The sequence below is a fragment of the Sesamum indicum genome, linkage group LG3 (assembly GCF_026168435.1).
Source record: "Sesamum indicum cultivar Baizhima isolate 11 linkage group LG3, ASM2616843v1, whole genome shotgun sequence".
Classification (NCBI taxonomy): Eukaryota; Viridiplantae; Streptophyta; class Magnoliopsida; order Lamiales; family Pedaliaceae; genus Sesamum; species Sesamum indicum.
Genome location: NC_142659.1, coordinates 21,453,234 through 21,471,499, shown reverse-complemented (window position 1 = coordinate 21,471,499; position 18,266 = coordinate 21,453,234). Strand labels below are relative to the sequence as shown.

General features: G+C 32.3%; 3 protein-coding genes across 5 annotated transcripts; all 3 read left to right on the top strand.

Moving 5' to 3' along the window:
• The first annotated feature begins 12 nt into the window (after nucleotides 1-12).
• LOC105158341 (RNI-like superfamily protein) lies at nucleotides 13-2,838 on the top strand. 3 transcript variants are annotated; one of them, XM_011075063.3, is made up of 2 exons: nucleotides 13-114; nucleotides 909-2,838. In XM_011075063.3, exon 2 carries the CDS (start codon nucleotides 950-952, stop codon nucleotides 2,351-2,353), a length of 1,404 nt encoding a protein of 467 aa, XP_011073365.1. In that variant the 5' UTR covers nucleotides 13-114; nucleotides 909-949; the 3' UTR covers nucleotides 2,354-2,838. The 3 variants fall into 3 exon arrangements, with proteins under 3 accessions (XP_011073365.1, XP_011073367.1, XP_011073366.1); XM_011075065.3 differs by lacking the exon at nucleotides 13-114 and adding an exon at nucleotides 121-238; XM_011075064.3 differs by lacking the exon at nucleotides 13-114 and adding an exon at nucleotides 275-293.
• Nucleotides 2,839-3,547: 709 nt separating this feature from the next.
• On the top strand, nucleotides 3,548-6,909 carry LOC105158340 (acetylornithine aminotransferase, mitochondrial). The gene is given in 6 exon segments (XM_088878460.1): nucleotides 3,548-4,172; nucleotides 4,174-4,270; nucleotides 5,148-5,433; nucleotides 5,436-5,566; nucleotides 6,267-6,444; nucleotides 6,447-6,909. Coding segments are annotated over 6 exon segments (1,329 nt in total). The 5' UTR covers nucleotides 3,548-3,894; the 3' UTR covers nucleotides 6,806-6,909.
• Nucleotides 6,910-11,625: 4,716 nt separating this feature from the next.
• On the top strand, nucleotides 11,626-12,793 carry LOC105158338 (Integrase-type DNA-binding superfamily protein). Its single transcript, XM_011075062.3, has one exon. It carries the CDS (start codon nucleotides 11,730-11,732, stop codon nucleotides 12,600-12,602), a length of 873 nt encoding a protein of 290 aa, XP_011073364.1. The 5' UTR covers nucleotides 11,626-11,729; the 3' UTR covers nucleotides 12,603-12,793.
• The last annotated feature ends 5,473 nt before the right edge of the window (nucleotides 12,794-18,266 follow it).

Here is an 18,266-nt window from a genome sequence, read left to right as displayed (position 1 = left end):
AAATTCCACAAGAAAAGGCCTCAGTTTCTCTCTCCTTTCCCAATCATTCATCCTCCTCCTCTCTCTCTCTCTCTCTCTCTCTCTCTCTCTCTCTCCTCGCTTAATCCATTCCAGGTAAATTCCAACAACTTCTTTTTCTAATTTTCTCGTTATCCACAGAATTGAGTTCATTATTCCGCACTAAATTTATATTTAATCGCTTTCAAGAAACTTCACAAAACTGGATTCTGCTTCCGAGGTCCATCCTTGTCCAGAGCAGTAGTTTTTCTTGATTGGTCTTGATAAAAGCTGGTGTTAGTGAATTGCGGTGTTGGATTTTTCTCTTTTTTGTTAAATATCGTTTTGACGAATTGGATTCTTTGTTCGTTTTCTCCGACTTGGAGGAAAAGGAATTTCTTTTTCTTCTGAGTTTGTTGGTGTTTTCGTCGTAACCATAGAGATTTTTAATCATATGATCCGTCAAGTTATGCAGAATTGTTTGCTATTATCCCGTTGGTTATCTGTGATTTGCATTTTCATGTGATTTGGATTTCCTCCCCTGAGCATTAGAGATTGGATCAGAATTATGAATCTTATTTGTTATTAGTTTTATATTTGAAGTGTCTCTCGGGGCAGCATAAATGTTGTATCTATGAAATCGGAATTGATGAAATGTTGATAGTGATTATTCTAGTAATGTATCGTTGTGATGATATCCGTACACATATAGACATCACTAATGTAGTAAGTTGTACTTTATATCCTAAGAATTTTTTCCGGTTGCTAAACTGAGCATGAGTGATGAGTCATTTTGTGAAAGAGAGGATTGGCTGATGAATAACGGCTGTTTCATCTGGAATTGTTTCTTGGTCTTTTCCCTCTACTTATAAAATTTGACTTAGAGGGTAAATGATCTTTTGCATCTACAGGTAATTATTTTGAATCTCAATGGTATCTTGCCGTTCTTGCCATGGATAATTTGCCAGAGCAAGTTGCTTGGGACATACTGGGGAGGATCAAGAGAACAGTAGATAAAAACTCTGTATCTTTGACTTGTAAGCGCCTCCATGAATTGGATAACGAGCAGCGAAAATGTATACGAGTGGGCTGTGGCTTGAATCCCGCCAATGAAGCGTTGGTTTCTCTCTGCAACAGATTCCAAAACTTGGAGAAAGTGGAAATCTCTTACTCCGGTTGGATGTCCAAATTAGGGAAACAGTTGGATGACAGAGGGCTTTATAATCTTTCAGTTAGTTGCCCCCTTCTGACGGATCTCACCTTAAGTTATTGCACTTTTATCACTGATGCTGGTTTAAGTCACTTGGCTTCCTGTTCACATCTTTCTGCCTTGAAGTTGATCTTCACTCCAAGAATTAGTGGTTTTGGGATATTATCAGTGGTAGTGGGTTGTAAAAATCTTAACTTGCTTCACCTTAATCGTTGTCTAAATATTACCAGCATGGAGTGGCTGGAATATCTTGGCAAGCTTGAAACACTTGAAGATCTCTGCATCAAAAATTGTAGGGCTATTGGAGAAGGTGATCTCATCAAACTTGGGCCTAGTTGGCAAAAACTAAAACGACTACAATTTGAGGTAGATGCTAACTATCGCTACATGAAGGTTTACGATCGGCTAGCAGTAGATCAGTGGCAAACGCAGTGGATTCCATGTGATAGCATGATAGAACTTAAGTTGGTCAATGGAATCATCAGCCCTGGCAGAGGTCTCGCTTGTGTATTAGGGAAATGCAGCAACTTGGAAAAAATTCACTTAGACATGTGCGTGGGGGTAAAAGATTCCGACATTACAGGTTTGGCTCAAAATTCAAGCAACCTACGGTCCATTTCACTCCGAGTCCCGTCAGATTTCTCTCTTCCTCTTTTGATGAATAACCCAATAAGGCTGACGGATGAATGTTTAGAGGCATTGGCTCGAAATTGCTCACATCTTGAATCCGTGAGATTGTCTTTCTCAGATGGCGAGTTTCCTTCCTTTTCCTCATTCACTTTGCATGGAATTCTTACTTTAGTACAAAACTGCCCAATACGGGAACTTGCTCTGGATCATGTTTATTCATTTAATGATGTTGGGATGGAAGCTCTTTGCTCAGCCGAGTATCTTCAAATGCTAGAGTTGAGTAGATGCCAAGAGATTACAGATGAAGGACTACAGCTTGTAGCACAATTTCCTAAATTGTGTGTTTTAAAGCTTAGCAAGTGTTTGGGAGTAACTAATGATGGACTGAAACCGCTTGTCGGATCCCACAAATTAAAACTTTTAGCAGTGGATGATTGTCCACAGATATCCGAAAGGGGTGTCCACGGAGCTGCTGATTCAGTGACTTTCAAGCAGGACCTCTCATGGATGTATTAGTTTCCAGTTGTGAAATATCTCAATGGTTGCTGTGGTATGTCTTTTGACATAGTATTTTTTATGAGGATTTCTCGGGTAAATTGCAATCTACCTTCCTGTGTTGTGGGAAATAGGCAAACAGCCCTTTATGAACAATAAAATAGTAATTTATCCCCTTATGTTTTTCAAAATATAACAATTTACTCTCCTATGTTTTAAAAAATGAAGCAATTTACCTCTCTACCTTTTTTTAAATATAGGGGGTAAGTTACTATTTATTTTTTATAGGAGTTATTTTGCTCATTTTCAATATCACAGGACGGTAAATTGCTGTTCACCCGAATTTCTCAGTAGCACTGAAAATATTTTCCTGTTTAGTTGTATTTAGTGAACAGTTGTATCTACAACATTACAGAGGTTAGAGTTGCTGTTGGTGTTGATTTGTACAAATTTATTCCTGGTGGAATTATTGTTTGTTTGCTTGTAATAAAGAAAATTAGTCACCAGGGCTGTATGTTTGCATTTTGTTGAATCCAACAACAATCAGGAATTATGAGAATATGGTTGATAACACTATGTATGACATATTAATGAACGGGTACGAGTCAGCCAAGTCCTTCACCTAAGGCACATGTGGCTTTAATGAAAAAAACAAGGGATAAATACATTTATACTCCCTAAGTTATTGTTTATTTATATAAATTATTTTTGTCAATTTAATAATTACACATACATTCATAAAAAATATTTATCTCATTTACAAAAATTATTCCTATGTTACAAAAAATTACACATACATCCAAAAATTATTTTTTGTCATGTATTTTTTTATTTCTCCAATATTATTATTATTTTTGCCAATATTTTTTATAAATTAAAACATTTATATTAACTCATTATCTTAATATAAATTTTTAGGTACTTTTTTATTCTACCAATAATAATAATAATAATAATATAATTTATATAAATATTTTTTATCTTAATTTGTTTTTACAAATTATATATATACGTAAAATCCATCACACTCATTAATACTTAATTAAGAAATGTACACACATATAGAGTACGTAATATGTGCTAATAAATATATTACATTTATTGTATATTTATTTGGTCGGATAAAATATAAATTTATTAAATAAATAAAATGACATCACTGGACAACGTTTTGCTGGAAAGGTGGAGAGTTTCAGTCTTGCAGAGGTGTAATCAGCCAAATGTAAAATGATCGGGAACACAAACTGCGAATCGCCCATAAAAAAGTGTCGTCGATGCCTATTTCATCGATATTTTCCAGATAAATTCCAATTTCCAACCCTGATTTCTACAAAATCCAGAGCCTGAGATTAGGGGTAACTATTTAAAAAATACAAAAAAAAAAAAGAAAATAAAAAATGTAAGGTGATTTGAAAAGTTTTAGAAAAGTAAGTGGCATAGGAATTTTTTTTTTTTTAATTATAAATTATGGCACCGTGGTTTAAGACCACGGTGCCACTACTCAGCCGCCGCCGGCAACTCCCGCTGCCCACCTCCGGAGTTTCCTTTTCGTTCAACCAAGAATGAGCTGCTCTGCGCTTTTTCCATTCAACACTTCTCTCTCGCCCGCTGTTCACCGCTCACTCGCTCTGAAACCCTCCAAATGCTACGCTGCGCCAACAGCATGCGCCAACGTGGACATGCGCGCACAGCGAAAGCCGTCGGTTCACGTGAAGACGAACGAGGAAATAATGGCCGACGAGAAGAAATTTATAGTGGGCACGTACGCGAGGGCGCCGGTGGTGCTGTGGAGTGGCAAAGGGTGTAAATTGTACGACGTTGAAGGGCGGCAGTATCTGGAGTGCCCTCGGCCATGGGGACCTCGATTGGGTGCGCGCCGTTACGCAGCACGCCGACGTGCTCACGCATGTCAGCAATATTTATTACTCTGTTCCACAGGTAAAATTTTTTTTCTCTTCGTCTTATATTTTTGCTTTAGTACTTTCTATTTATTTGAAACATTGCATTTTTTGTTTAATAACTATAGGTTGCTAGTATTTTTAGTTCTATTGTACTTTATGTTCTGTTATTAGAGTAAATTACGGCACCAAAAAGCACTAACAATCCATAGTTACAAGACAAAAAATGTAATTTGGGTTTTGATTAGATCGAAGCGTACTTTTTCATTTTGTTTAATTTTCAAGAAACGAATATGGGAATGTAGCAGTTAACAATTTATGAATGGGACAAGAATCATCTGGGATTTTTGACGGGATGAAAGAGTATGCTTGATGGATTGTTAATTACGCAAAATAAGAGCAATTGCTCTGCAACTAATGATGGAAATTACTTCGTATATAGAATAAATTCATGGATTTTGTGCAAAACATTCTAGGAATACTTTCTTGCAGAAAGCAGAGTGATTAGGTGTTTGTTTCTCTGTTAAGTATGTTTGGGGTGGAAACTTATGTGTACTTGTCCTATATGATGTGCAAGCATGCTTTTTTAAGACTGAAGTCTCTTTGAAGCTCATTATGAAGTAATTAGGACAAGATCCAGGTTCTTGTCTTGACTCAAGGAATCTAAGTGAAAAGTTATTGGTACAGTAGGACTTTGGATATACTGGATGGATTCGATTCGCATGAGAATGTAATGGAATAATTGGAGTTGGGATTGTAATTAATAGGTAAAAGATTGGGATGTCTTGTTTTTGGTTGATTTCTACGTCTCTGCTGATTAATCGTCATGAAAGACAAAATGGCTGGATGTTACTTGAGCATGGTTTAACTTGTTTTTTACTGCATTGTTGGGTACTAGGGTGTTTTTGCTTCTTCAGCTAGAGCTTGCGAAACGGCTAGTTGCCGTATCTTTTGCTGATCGTGTGTTCTTTTGCAATTCCGGGACTGAAGCTAATGAGGCTGCAATTAAGTTTTCAAGAAAGTTCCAGAGGTTCTCGCGTCCTGACGATACCAACCTTCCTGTGGAGTTAATTGCCTTCAAGAATTGCTTTCATGGTAGAACAATGGGTGCTCCTGCATTGACGAGCAAAGAGCACTATAGATCACCATTTGAACCCGTTATGCCTGGAGTAACTCTCTTAGAATATGGTAACGTTCAAGCAGCGGTGGAAAGATTGCTGCTGTATTTGAGGAACCAATTCAAGGAGAAGGCAGCGTGTACAGTGCGACAAAGGAATTTTTGCAATCCTTGCGAACAACATGCGATGATGCTGGGTGTCTTCTCGTATTTGATGAGGTAATAATTTGATTCATCATATGATGTTACTGCTTTCATTTTCCATGATTGTTGATGTAGGATGCCTTATGCATTTAGAACAGAGAGCTCAACATAGAAATCATTTGGTTCACCAGTGATATGTGTTCTAACGACCGTGCTTGTCTTCTATGGGAACGGAGTACATGTTAGGGCTTGGTTTCTGAATACATTCTTTGCCAGTATAATCTGTAGTGAACTGAAGTACACTGATGTCTGATCTTTTTCACGATGTCCAAAGTTCACATGATTATTATTAGGGAAAATTCACAAACCGAAAATGAGATGCTCCTGCCTTATTATACGATAATGGGCATGCCCACCGACGATTCATAAGCATAGTTTGTAGGATACGGTGAAATTTACACCTGCCCTAAATCAGATGTGACATACATAGCAATCTTGGCCTTTAGTTTGTTTAAAAATTGCTGCATTCTACATCAGAGATGCTGGGATACAAAAGCTAATTTCTCTTACATGGCTTGTAGCATTTCAGATGATGTCTATCCCACCAATTCTGTTCTAAAGCGGACATCTCGAAAATGTATATTTGCATAACATCATGTAATTTAGTTCTGTTATATGAAATCTTCCGCAATCCAGTATATGAGAATGTGGCACGCCAAAAGTAGATATTCAACCGCACTATTAACAGGCTGATTGGTGCATAAATGTCCCGCAGGTACAATGTGGCTTAGGTCGAACAGGTTATCTCTGGGCCCATGAAGCTTACGGTGTATCCCCGGATATAATGACTCTTGCTAAGCCTCTTGCTGGAGGTCTACCGATCGGTGCTGCACTGGTGACTGAAAGGGTTGTGAAGGCTGTAAACCCTGGAGAACACGGCAGCACTTTTGCAGGTAGCCTTTTATTTGTAATGCTGGAATCACTGTGCTCGATAAGATATCGAACCCGAACTTTTTGGCCAGTGTGTCCTAGAAAGGTCAGTATTTCAAGGAGTTGCTGATTGAAAAATTAGGAGGAAACTCTCATGTCAAAGAAATACGAGGTCTTGGGCTAATTATCGGCATAGAGGTTGACGTATCTGCCTCCCCCTTGGTGGATGCCTGCCGGAAATCTGGCCTTCTTATTTTGACAGCGGCCAAAGGAAACGTTGTTAGAATCGTCCCACCTTTGATCGTTTCAAAGGAGGAAGTCGAGTTAGCTGTTGAAATCATGATAGATTGTTTGCCTGTGCTTGATGAGGCAAGCAGCAAATAAATACCATGATGTTATTAGAGGATTAATCTTGAACGTTTGACCTCATTAATGTGGACTTTTAAGGTATTGATGTTATGTTTAAGTAGATTGTGTTTCATGGAACTGATCAAGTGTTTTTATTTCTCATTCCTAGTGTCTGGACATATGGTGCTTTGAGCTTGGTTAGAATTTGTTTGTTCAATGCACGAATACTATCTCTCATTCACCACGAAAGGTACTACTTTTCCGTCCAACACATCTTGTGAGTTAAAATGTGCTAGTGATTGGTTATTTTTTTTAAATTATATATTAATTATACTGCAAGTTTATGATATTTTTCGTATAGTCAATTTAGGTTTGGCCAAATTCAATATGATTTAAAATTATCCACAAATATCAAAAGCTGATTAATATATTAGTAATTTTGAGTCAATGCATAGATTTTTAAAATGAGAAAATAAAAATTATTAACCGATGGTAGATTCATATTTACATTTTGAGATTTGATGAATGTAATGTTGATCCACAATTGATGTTCACACCATTCTCTTATCACTCTAACATAGCATAACAAAGAGTAACACTCCTTCATTAAAAGTAATTAAAAAGTTATGGTTGATCACACATTTTCATGAAATCATTTACCCCAACCAACAAACATTTATTTCACTATATATTACGTAATAAAATTTGTATTTATGTGGATTAATAATCCAACATGCCCCCCTTTTGTCTTTGACCCCCGCTTTTCACGCTTCAAAAATCAAGACGATTCTTATTTCTTGCACACACACACACACACCCCAACCCCACATACTCAAGAAAACTCACACACACATCTTTATTTAAAAAAAGCAAAGATGTAGCTAATACCAATGTCTCCACAACAAGAAAATGCCAAAAATTGCAAACATGGTTTTCAAATTTTCATGCCAACTTTTACATTTCCCATGATGCAAGAATTAAGCATTATAAAACTTGTCAAAAAAAAAGAAAGAAAAAAGATGGAAGAGAGAGGAAAGATCCTAAGATATGCAACATTTACACCTCCTAAGATTTGCAAAACCCTAATTTCAATGTAATAACAACACACTTTCTCTGTCTGATTTTCCTCTTTGGGATTCTCTGATCTTCCTAACAAAAACAACCATTTGATCTCTCAGTTCAAAGAGTGTTGTCTTGGGAACCTCAAATTTTGCATTTATATATGGTTTTTGGTGTGTTTGAGGAGAAATTGAGTTAGTAGGGTTTTGTAGACCGACATTCCATTTTGTTCCTTGCGAATGTTTCTTTAAATATTGAGAATTCGGACCACCCTAATTTTGGTTCCTACATTGGGAATATGTGCCCGAAACAACCCAACATTTGCCATTTGCAAAGAAAGAAATAAGATACATACATACACATATACATGCATGAATGGATTTTGTGTTTGGACAGAGCTATCTTGTAGCTGTGGTACTTTTGTTTTCATTATTTCTTCTTTTTATCTATATATCTTCAAGTTGTTCTTGTATGATGATCACCAATTAAACAAATCCCTTGCAAAATAATGTTATTTGTTTGATAATTTATGTTAACAATGAATTTAGCAAAAAAAAGTATTTTACTTTGTACTTAGCTCGTTACTGATTTTAACATTTAATTTTTATTAACAAAAGTATTTTCTATTAATTGTTGATTTTGCTAGAAACTTTGCTAAAGAAAATATTTGTTAGTAAAATTTTTTACGGGAATTTTTCAATTGTTTTCTCAAAACCATCCGCCACGAAATTTTGCAATAATAAACTTCCTTTTTGATTATAACAAAGAAATATTTCATATTTAATATTAAATTTGAAATCACAAGAACTTAAAATTCTTATCTCTTATTAATTCATTGCTAATTATCAATAAATATACTCTCTCTTTTTTTTTAATTTTTCTAACTAGCTATACATTATTATTTTTCAGATTTCAAAAATCTTGTTCATATATATATAACAACCCAAAATTAACTCGATCAGATAGAATGCCCCAAAAAATATTGATAGGGAAGATTTTAAGCATTAATTAATAGATAGGGGTCCATATTAAACACCCGTCTAGATACAGGCGGCTTTAGAAAAAAAAAAGAGCATTGGCAAGTCAAAAGGATTAAAATGCCCTTCAAGAAACAAGAAAAATCATCTATACTTTAAGGGTCACTATATTTTTTAGTGAGTCAGGTCACATTCGACTCGCTGGTCTAGCGACCAACTTCAATTGATTTAATACTCATTCGACGGCTACTCTACTAATACATAGGCTATACGAGTTTTGATGAAACATATATCCCCATAAATAATAGGTATGCATTTCATTACTATGAGATTATCTTTTAGAGAAATTGCGTTGTGTGACTTCTATTATCTCGAATTCTAAACTGATTTAAGTTTCAAAGAATTTTAATTGAGAAGCACATCAACTGACCTAATCCTTTATGTGTGTAGACTAATCCTACTAGTCCAACTTAACTCCAAATCATCGTCATGTCATCAGCAAATTAGTGAGGACCTCCACTCGAATCAAATATAATACGTAATTTGATCAAATAATCCTAATAAAGTTTTTCTTAATCACAACAAATTAAGATATATGTATCAATACAAACAATAATTTTTGTTCGTAAATTAAACTGAAAGAATTATATGTTTCCAACAACTACAACTACAAGCAAAGATGACCATCAAAAGGTCCCTTTCACTGCACCCCAAAAGATTACAGAGTCTTTATCAACACTGTTAACAACAGATTTTGCCCCTCCCCGCTCTCCACCCAACCCCACCCCCCAATTTAAAACACTAATCTACGACGCCACCATTAAAGCCTTGATTGATGTGGTGATCAGAGCCCTAGAATTTTCCCCATGCACGTAATTGCTGGTCTTGATCAACCTATCACAAACTCTTGTGTCAGGTTATGATCAGAAACCCTACTTCTGCATTGTGGGTTTCCAGTGGCAGCACACGGTTACATTCCTGCACCAAACACCACCCAAAATCTCTCTCTGGTTAAAGCGAGTAATCATAGCCATGCAGTACCCTAACAATCTTTTCTAATAGACGCAACGGTGACGTTTTGAGCACTACACGAAGTCACGTAATCCGACGGCTGCAAAGCTACCAGATTCTCTAGATGATATGCAAAGATCTCTGCTTTAAAATTATGTCCTTATCAATTTCCAATTAGGGTTGACAATATGACACGTACTTGCCTACTTTTGCCACCCTTCTTACCACAAAACACCACAAAATTAACATATAAATCCCATTAATTTAAATATTCGAATTATTTAACTTAAATATTTTATTTTATACTCGAATTATAGCATATGAGAGATTAAAATAAAATGACCACTCAAAAAAGCCCCATATAGAACAGCTCCCCCATTTTTTTCTACATCATTGCTCAGGAAATCTTAAAAAAAAAAAAAAAAAACTCAATCAACAAAAGTCTCAAATAAAAAAGTCTATATTGGAATTTTCTAATTGTAAAAAATAATTAATAATTCTATAATATTATTTGTCATCTCTATATTTAAAATCCTAATTTTATCACCCCCAACATACATAACAGTAAATGTAATAAGCCTGCAAAATAAACAAAAATCTTGTTTTCCGTTCTTATTTCAATTTCACATAAATCGAATACATACAATACTATTAACTAACATCACAAGAATGTAGTACAAGAAACATAACATGTAATCATGGCTTATTATTGACTTCGGCCATTGTCGTTGTATGTAGTTTTAGCAAAAGTGACTTAAAATATATGATTTTTTTTAGGTGTGGTAAATAATTTTTTTATAATGAAAAAATAATTTTTTGTATTGATTTTATTTAATTATAATTAAAATAATTATTTATTATAATTTTTAATTACAACTACTAATTATAACCAGATTATATACTTTTTTTTCTAGAGATAGTTAATCCATTTAAATAAGTGGGCTGATGATGAATCAAAAATTCTTATTAATTAATAACCAAATCCCAACTCTAGTAATAATCATGCACATCTACTTATACATAAGAACACATAATATAAATTCAATTATATATATATATATAGGATAAATTACAACGATTCTTTTAAGGTTTTGACATAATTATGAATATTTTTTGTTATTTGAAAAATTATCAATACTCCTTGATTTTAACTGTTGTCTAACAATTTACCCAATTTGTTGATTTTTATCCATTTTTATATTGAATTGACCAAAATTCCATTTGGGATTAAGAATTGTAGTTTTATTAATATTTTAAATTGTTTTTATTTTTTTATGGAATATGTAAATAATTTTTATAATTTTTAAAAAAAATTCGTCCACCCAATTCAACTTTTTTATAAATTTCTAATTTTTCAAAAATAAAAAATACAATAAAAAAATTAACAATTTTATACTTTCATTTAAAACATAAATAATTCATCAAGTATCATGAAATATTTACAATATTTTAAATAATAAAAAAAATTCATAATTATAATAAATTTTAAAAAGTTGGTTGTAATTTATCCGCTAGATATCGTAAATAGGTGAGTCATGAATCCTAAATGTGATGGGAATGGTGGTGTCACGAGTATATCCCGTCTGTCAAGCAATGGACAGAGAGTATGTACTGTCTGTAATAATAGTAAATAAATGCAAATCCAGGGATTGTGGTCTTGTCCACAATATCTATTTTATTATTATTATTACAGTTAAAGAAAAATTCAAAAAACCCTCCACCATTACTTAATTATCTTCATTAAACAATGATTTCCCACTGACTATAAATTGCGTTGTGGACGTCAACTTCGAGTTCTTCATTAGTACTACCCATCAATTGAATTACAATATGCATATATATATATAGAGAAAACTTTGTCTTTTCTCTTCTCCTCAGAAATCCTTAATTGCACAACTACTGCGTACTAAACCATGAATCAAACCACCTCCCTCCCAACGTTGTTGCCTGCAGACCTCCCTTGCTTTCCTATACTACAATTCTTGCAACACCCTCATCCTCATCAGCAGATGCAGATGCTGCATCAATGGCCTCCTCTTGATCACCCTACTTCTCCTCCTGCAATATCCTTCCTCCATTCCTTCTCTCCGGTTCGAGCTCCCGAACAAGACCATCTCCCACAGCCCCAGAATCGCATTTCAGATGATGCTTTTTCATCAAAGCCTCCGGTGACTCTTGAAGGAATTGCAGCTGTCGTGGGCGAGCACGTTCTCTTCGGAGGCAGCAGGAAATTAGTGGACGAGAACCTTCGGGCTGAGAATCCGAGGAAAGAAATTGATGGGAATCACAGGAACGGCGCCGTCGGGGTGAAAAAAAGCTACCGGGGTGTGAGGAAGAGGCCCTGGGGAAGGTGGTCGGCGGAGATACGCGACCGCATAGGGCGGTGCCGCCACTGGCTGGGAACATTCGACACGGCGGAGGAAGCGGCGCGCGCGTACGACGCGGCGGCGAGGCGGCTGAGAGGGTCGAAAGCGAGGACCAACTTTCAGATACCTTCGGTTCTGCCGGAGCCCTCTTTGAATAATTCGTCATCCTCATCATGTGATCAGACAAGGAAGAGATCAAGATCAGGAGGCAGCAACAACGTTAAAGGGAAAGTGGTGGAGAGTAGTGTGGGGAAGAAGTGTTCTGTTGTAACGTGTGCAGCACATCTGTTTGGCCCAAGTCGGAGCGGTGTGGTGGTGGCGGACAGCAAACGGTCAGGTGGTGTTAGTTTGGAGCTTGGTCTGAAACTTGGTGGCGGGTTTAGTGAGAGTACAAGCAGGGCTTCTTCAATGGTGGTTTGATTATTACTGTAATAATTATATATATATATGTGTAGTTTGATCTTTTATACATAGGGTGGGTAGGGGTTTCTTGGTTCTTGGTATGTATGTTGTTAATTCTGGGTGATTAGGGTTTGTAATTGTGTTGGGTTTATGTGTTTGACATCTGCTGTGAAGGTAATGAATGATGACAACAAGAAGTTTACTAGTCCTCATCAGATTCCTGTTTCTCTATTAATTTTATGCCATTTTGTGTTTTCAACTGCAAAAATGCTGTATTTTTTATTTTATTTTACATACACAATATACTCTTAATATATAAAGATTACATCGTCAATTTATATAAAAATTTTACACTTGAATATTTATGAATATATTTCTATACCTAAAATAGAATAGAATGCAATTGTTTTTAAATTTGTAAGACATTCGATTCGAGTTTTGTTGCTTCTTTCACTGCAATAGATACGTAAACATTTTATCAGTTGACTTAATTAATAAGTAAGAATTTTGTTTATGTTGCTAAGTTATATTATTTAAGATACATTTTAAATAATTCGTTCTTAAATTTGTTATTAAGTAAAGTTTTGTTGTTAAATTTATTGATAAGTATATTTATTATATTAAATAATATAGATTAATTATAAAAGTTTTATTTATTAATTAGTTGGAAACTTATTTTTTTCATTTTCTTGTAATGTTTTGATTCAAATCTTTCACTACAAGATGGCCTTCTACTTTATATATATTATATTATACTTTTTATGTATATAAAGATTTACAATTAAGTGTATATTTAAAAAAATATTGTACAGAATATAATGAGTATGTTTACAGTAGAATGCATATAATAATCAGTCTGCGATAGAAAATCATAATTCGTGAATTAATCACATAATTAATAAGTAATGTAATTTTGTTCTATGTCATTGGATATTATTATTTTTAATTGTATATTAATTATGACTATTAATTTTGTGATTTATTGTTATCGATAAATGCATGCATTAACTATATGATATGATTAATTTTGGTCACTGATGTAATTTTTCGAGAATTTGGGTATATAAATGTATAATAGTATAAGATCGAGATTCATAAGTCTAAAGAGTTAGAATTCTATTCAATATGTAGATATTGTTTTATTTTATATAACTTTTTGTAATTTATTTGTTCACAATTTATTTATTAATTTTAATTATATTAATATATTAGTGAAATTGATATATTATTAAAAAAAATATGTATTAGAGGGGCCTACCTCGTACGTACCTACATTAACCGGATTTCAGGCGGGTCCGAAGATACTCTGACGAGGTTTCTGTCTCTGAATCGTGTATCAAAGACAAGCTTAGATTCCGTATCTATGTGCTACTGTACTATACTGTTCTGTACTCCCACTAAAATCGGTATCCCATTTCTCCCACTTTTCTGAATTAATTTTCCCAAAATTAAAAACCCCATATAGAAAAATATTGCGAAAGGACAAGTTTCGATCTATCTATATTAATTTATATTAATATAAAAAGAATTGTCCGTATTCACAAATATTGAATAATAAGTCAAAAATATATTTCTACTTATAAGATAATTAATTTATTCATTTTTTAAATTTTACATTAATTTATAAATTAGTTTTCTTTCCTTTTCTTTTTAATGCAATGTATTGTTTATATATTTTACTTTTATTTATAATTCATGTTGAAGCGTGAGATTATTTATTATATATACGCATAAATTGTGTGCCGCAACATTTAGTATAAAAAGGAAAAGAAAATGTCATTTTTACTCATAAATGACAATTTGTGACATTAAAATATTAAATTTTTTATTGTATAAATAATAATTCTTTTTTTCAGAAAAAAATATAATTTATTGATTATATATTTTATTTTTATTTATAATACATTCTAAAATATAAAAAAAATATTTATGTTATTTATACAGATAGAGCGTTCGATTATAAATATGCATATTGTACACACGTGGGAGTGGAAAGAATTATTATGGTAATTTTGGTTGAGGTTTGAAATTGTAAAGACAACCTAAAAGAAATTTAATATTTAATTATTATTAAAAATAAATAATCATACTAAGTAGTCATTAATATAGCCGTTGTTGATCGTAGTTTGTACAGGTGTGCTACTATATTTATCATGATAAAAATAGTTTTCATGATGAATAATCTAAGTTTTTGTATTGATTTATATTTCATCGTCATTAATAATAATTATCTATTACGATTTTAGTTTATAGCCAATAAAATTGCAGCACAAGTAAATTTTCTTCTAGTGATAATTATCTTATAAAACATATTAAAATATTGGATAAATTACAACATGCTCCCCTGAGCTTAATCATATACCCTTTGAAATTATAAATATCCCCTTTGTGAACGACAACCCATTGTAGCTCCAGGAGTATTTGTAATTTTTCAAAAAAAAAGAATATTTATAATTATGACAAATTTTGAGGAGTCCATCGTAATTTAACCTAAAATATTTAGTAAGCCTTTTTTACACTCTAATTTAAATTCACAAGTTTTCTAAACCTTTTTCTAAATATTTTTGAAGTATTTGGTAAATTGTATGAGTGAAGAAACTCTATCAAACTATTTATATGCTACTGCTTGATTAGACTAAACAGTATTTGAAAGGGGATGACTCAATGATTCAAACACAAGACTTTTTTGCGGAAAGTCTCTTGAGTGTGTATGTGTGTGTTGGGTGCGTGAGTGTTAAATAAATAGTGAAGGATAATAAGTGAGAGTGCATGTATATTTCCATAACTTGATGGGGCAAAGTGATATATGAGCAAGTTGAGGGGGCAAAGTGAAAATAACGTAAAAGGAAAATCCAAGGTATGGTGGCAGCTTTTGGAGTAAACAGTGAGAGAAGAAAGAAAGAAAGAAACCCCCATGAAAAGCGGACACTTCTGGAGGGGCTGTTTGTTTAGTTCCACACTGCTTTTTTTGATGTTGTATTACTGAGCAGAAGCGGTATTAGTGTGGTGGGTCAGATATCCGGAGAAGCTGATTAGTGCTACTGTTTTTTCAACTTTTCGTGTAATCACTTATTCATATTAATTGCTTGATGTAAAAGCAGAAGCTGATGAGTAGCCAAACAATTTTGCTCAAGTTACAGCATGAAGCGTCACCCACAGTGCTTTTACTTGTGTCAGTCTTGTGTTATATTTTCATTTCATCACTCTTCTCACATGATTCAACTTTTTGACTTTGCAACCACAACTTCTTTCTTATTTTTACTTCATTCATTCTAATTATATAAATATTTTTATTTTTTGTATTGTAATTTTATGTTTGTGTACAATTTTGTCTTTGAATAGTTAGTGTATTTTTTGTAAGGAATTAAATGTATTTTTTATCCTGTAACATAACTTCTTTGACGTTCTTCTCCTTTAATTTTTTAGGATAACATTTTGGTCATATATTATTCACTACAAGAAAATGATTCAATAGCTACGAAAAACTTTGATGCTTAAATCACTATCGAGCTAATTAGTAAGTAAAATTATCATTGCTAATCTATATTATTTAATATATATTTTAAACAAATATTTCGTTGTTGAATTGATTAGCAAGTAAATTTTTTATATTAAATAATATAAATTAGCAACGAGAATTTTACTTGTTATAGCGCGATACTAACTTTTATTTCATTCTTATTAAGCCATTTTCTTTTTTGCAATTATAGTCATTTTTCTTGTTGGATTTCACCTCCCAGAGCAATTGGGTGAATTCCGGCGAAAAAGAGTAGAAATTATGAAAATTAAAAATATTTAATACTAAAATGTTATCCTACAAAGTTAAAAAATAAAAATACTGGAGAAAACGAGCCAATAGAAATAATAGGTTTAAATGTCATGTGTATTTCTTTTTACGAGAAGGGTGAACTATATTGAAAAAATAATTAAAATCGTAAAAGTTAAAAATATGTAGGACTAAATTGATACCCTTGAAAGTCAAATTACGAAACAATAACTAATTATCATTGTGCAATCGTAGTTAATTAATATAAACATAATGTTATATTTTTAAACATAGTAATTGATCATAATAAAAAGTTATATTCCTACTTATGAATATATAACATAATACAAATAATTAATGTGTTAAACCCGAACTTACGTAAAAAGGGGGTGGGGGGGACTTCTTCCAAAATGAATCTTTCGAAAAAAATTTAAAGATAAATTATAATAGGCTATTATCGTATTATTATTTGAAAAATTATAAATATTTTTTAAAATTAATTGTTGTCTAATAAATACTCTCTCGTGACAGCCTATTGTAGAGATTATTTGTTAGACGAATATTAAATTCTAGAATATATTTATCACTTTTCAAATAATAAGGGGTAATTATAATTATGATAAATTAAAAAAAGAAAAAAAAAAGGCCTTTGTAATTTATCCGAATCCATACTCAAAAATTCATTTCCTATAGAAAAATGAATTTTTCAAAACACCCAGAAAGAGAACCAAAATTAGGGTATTGGTTTTGAGATATATACAAATTAATATAATATTTAGATAATGTAATTAGACCCGGTTAGGGAAGATCCATGACAGGTTACGGCCCACTTGGCGTTCAAAAGGTTAGAACCCATGACCCACTCCCATGTCCAGCTCCACCAATGGGTCCAATTCCAAATAAGGAAATCGGGTTTGGATATATGAATTATGATCTCTGCCGGCATCAGGTGTTTTTTTGTCCATTCTTTTACAAAAACGTTAGACCACTTTCCAATTTCTATCTGTCTTATAAATTGTACAACTAAAAATAGAGTTAAATATACTTTGTATTTTTGAATTACCTATAAAGTGCATTTACATTCCTAAATTACGAAAGATAACAAAATGATCCCTCGTGATATATACTAATTTTTTTATAACGAAATGCCCTTACTATTTACACCCTTAAAATATCTCTTTTGCAATTATTTTTCTAAATATAATTTGAATTATTATAATATTTTTTATTTAAAATAAACACTACTCAAAATTTATAATTTTTATACTGAGTATACATTTTGTTTAAACTCCATAAATTTAAAATTCTTATATTTTTTACACAATTGATAAAAATTTTATATAATTTTTGCATGTGTTGTTATATATTTTGAACTTTTTTTATAATAAATTATCAATACAAATTTCAAATATTACATTGAACATATATATAATGTAAAATATGTAAATCTATAATATAATTAATATATAATATTCTATTTTTTAAGTAATGATATGATGTATTTTTATTATGTGAACATGTAATTGAATAAAAATTTATAAGTTTATAACATACTTTTTCTATAATATTATATGCATTATGTATTGACACATACTTACATGTACTTTTTAACATAATTTATCTACTTTATAAAGTATATTTGCATATATTGCTCTTATAAATACTATTATTTTTAAAATAAAATTTGAGTAACATTTTAAATCACTAAAAATAGTTTGGGGGAGATATTTTAATAAAATATATTTTAGAAAGTATAATAAAAAAATATGTGGGTAAGTGAGAAGTAAATTTTTGTCTTATCAAATGTCAAATTATTTTATTATGGGTGTTTTTATTACCTTTCATACTTTAGGATGTAAATGAAACAAAATACATAATTGTAAATTATTTCTCCAAATCTTTGCCTCAAATTGAAA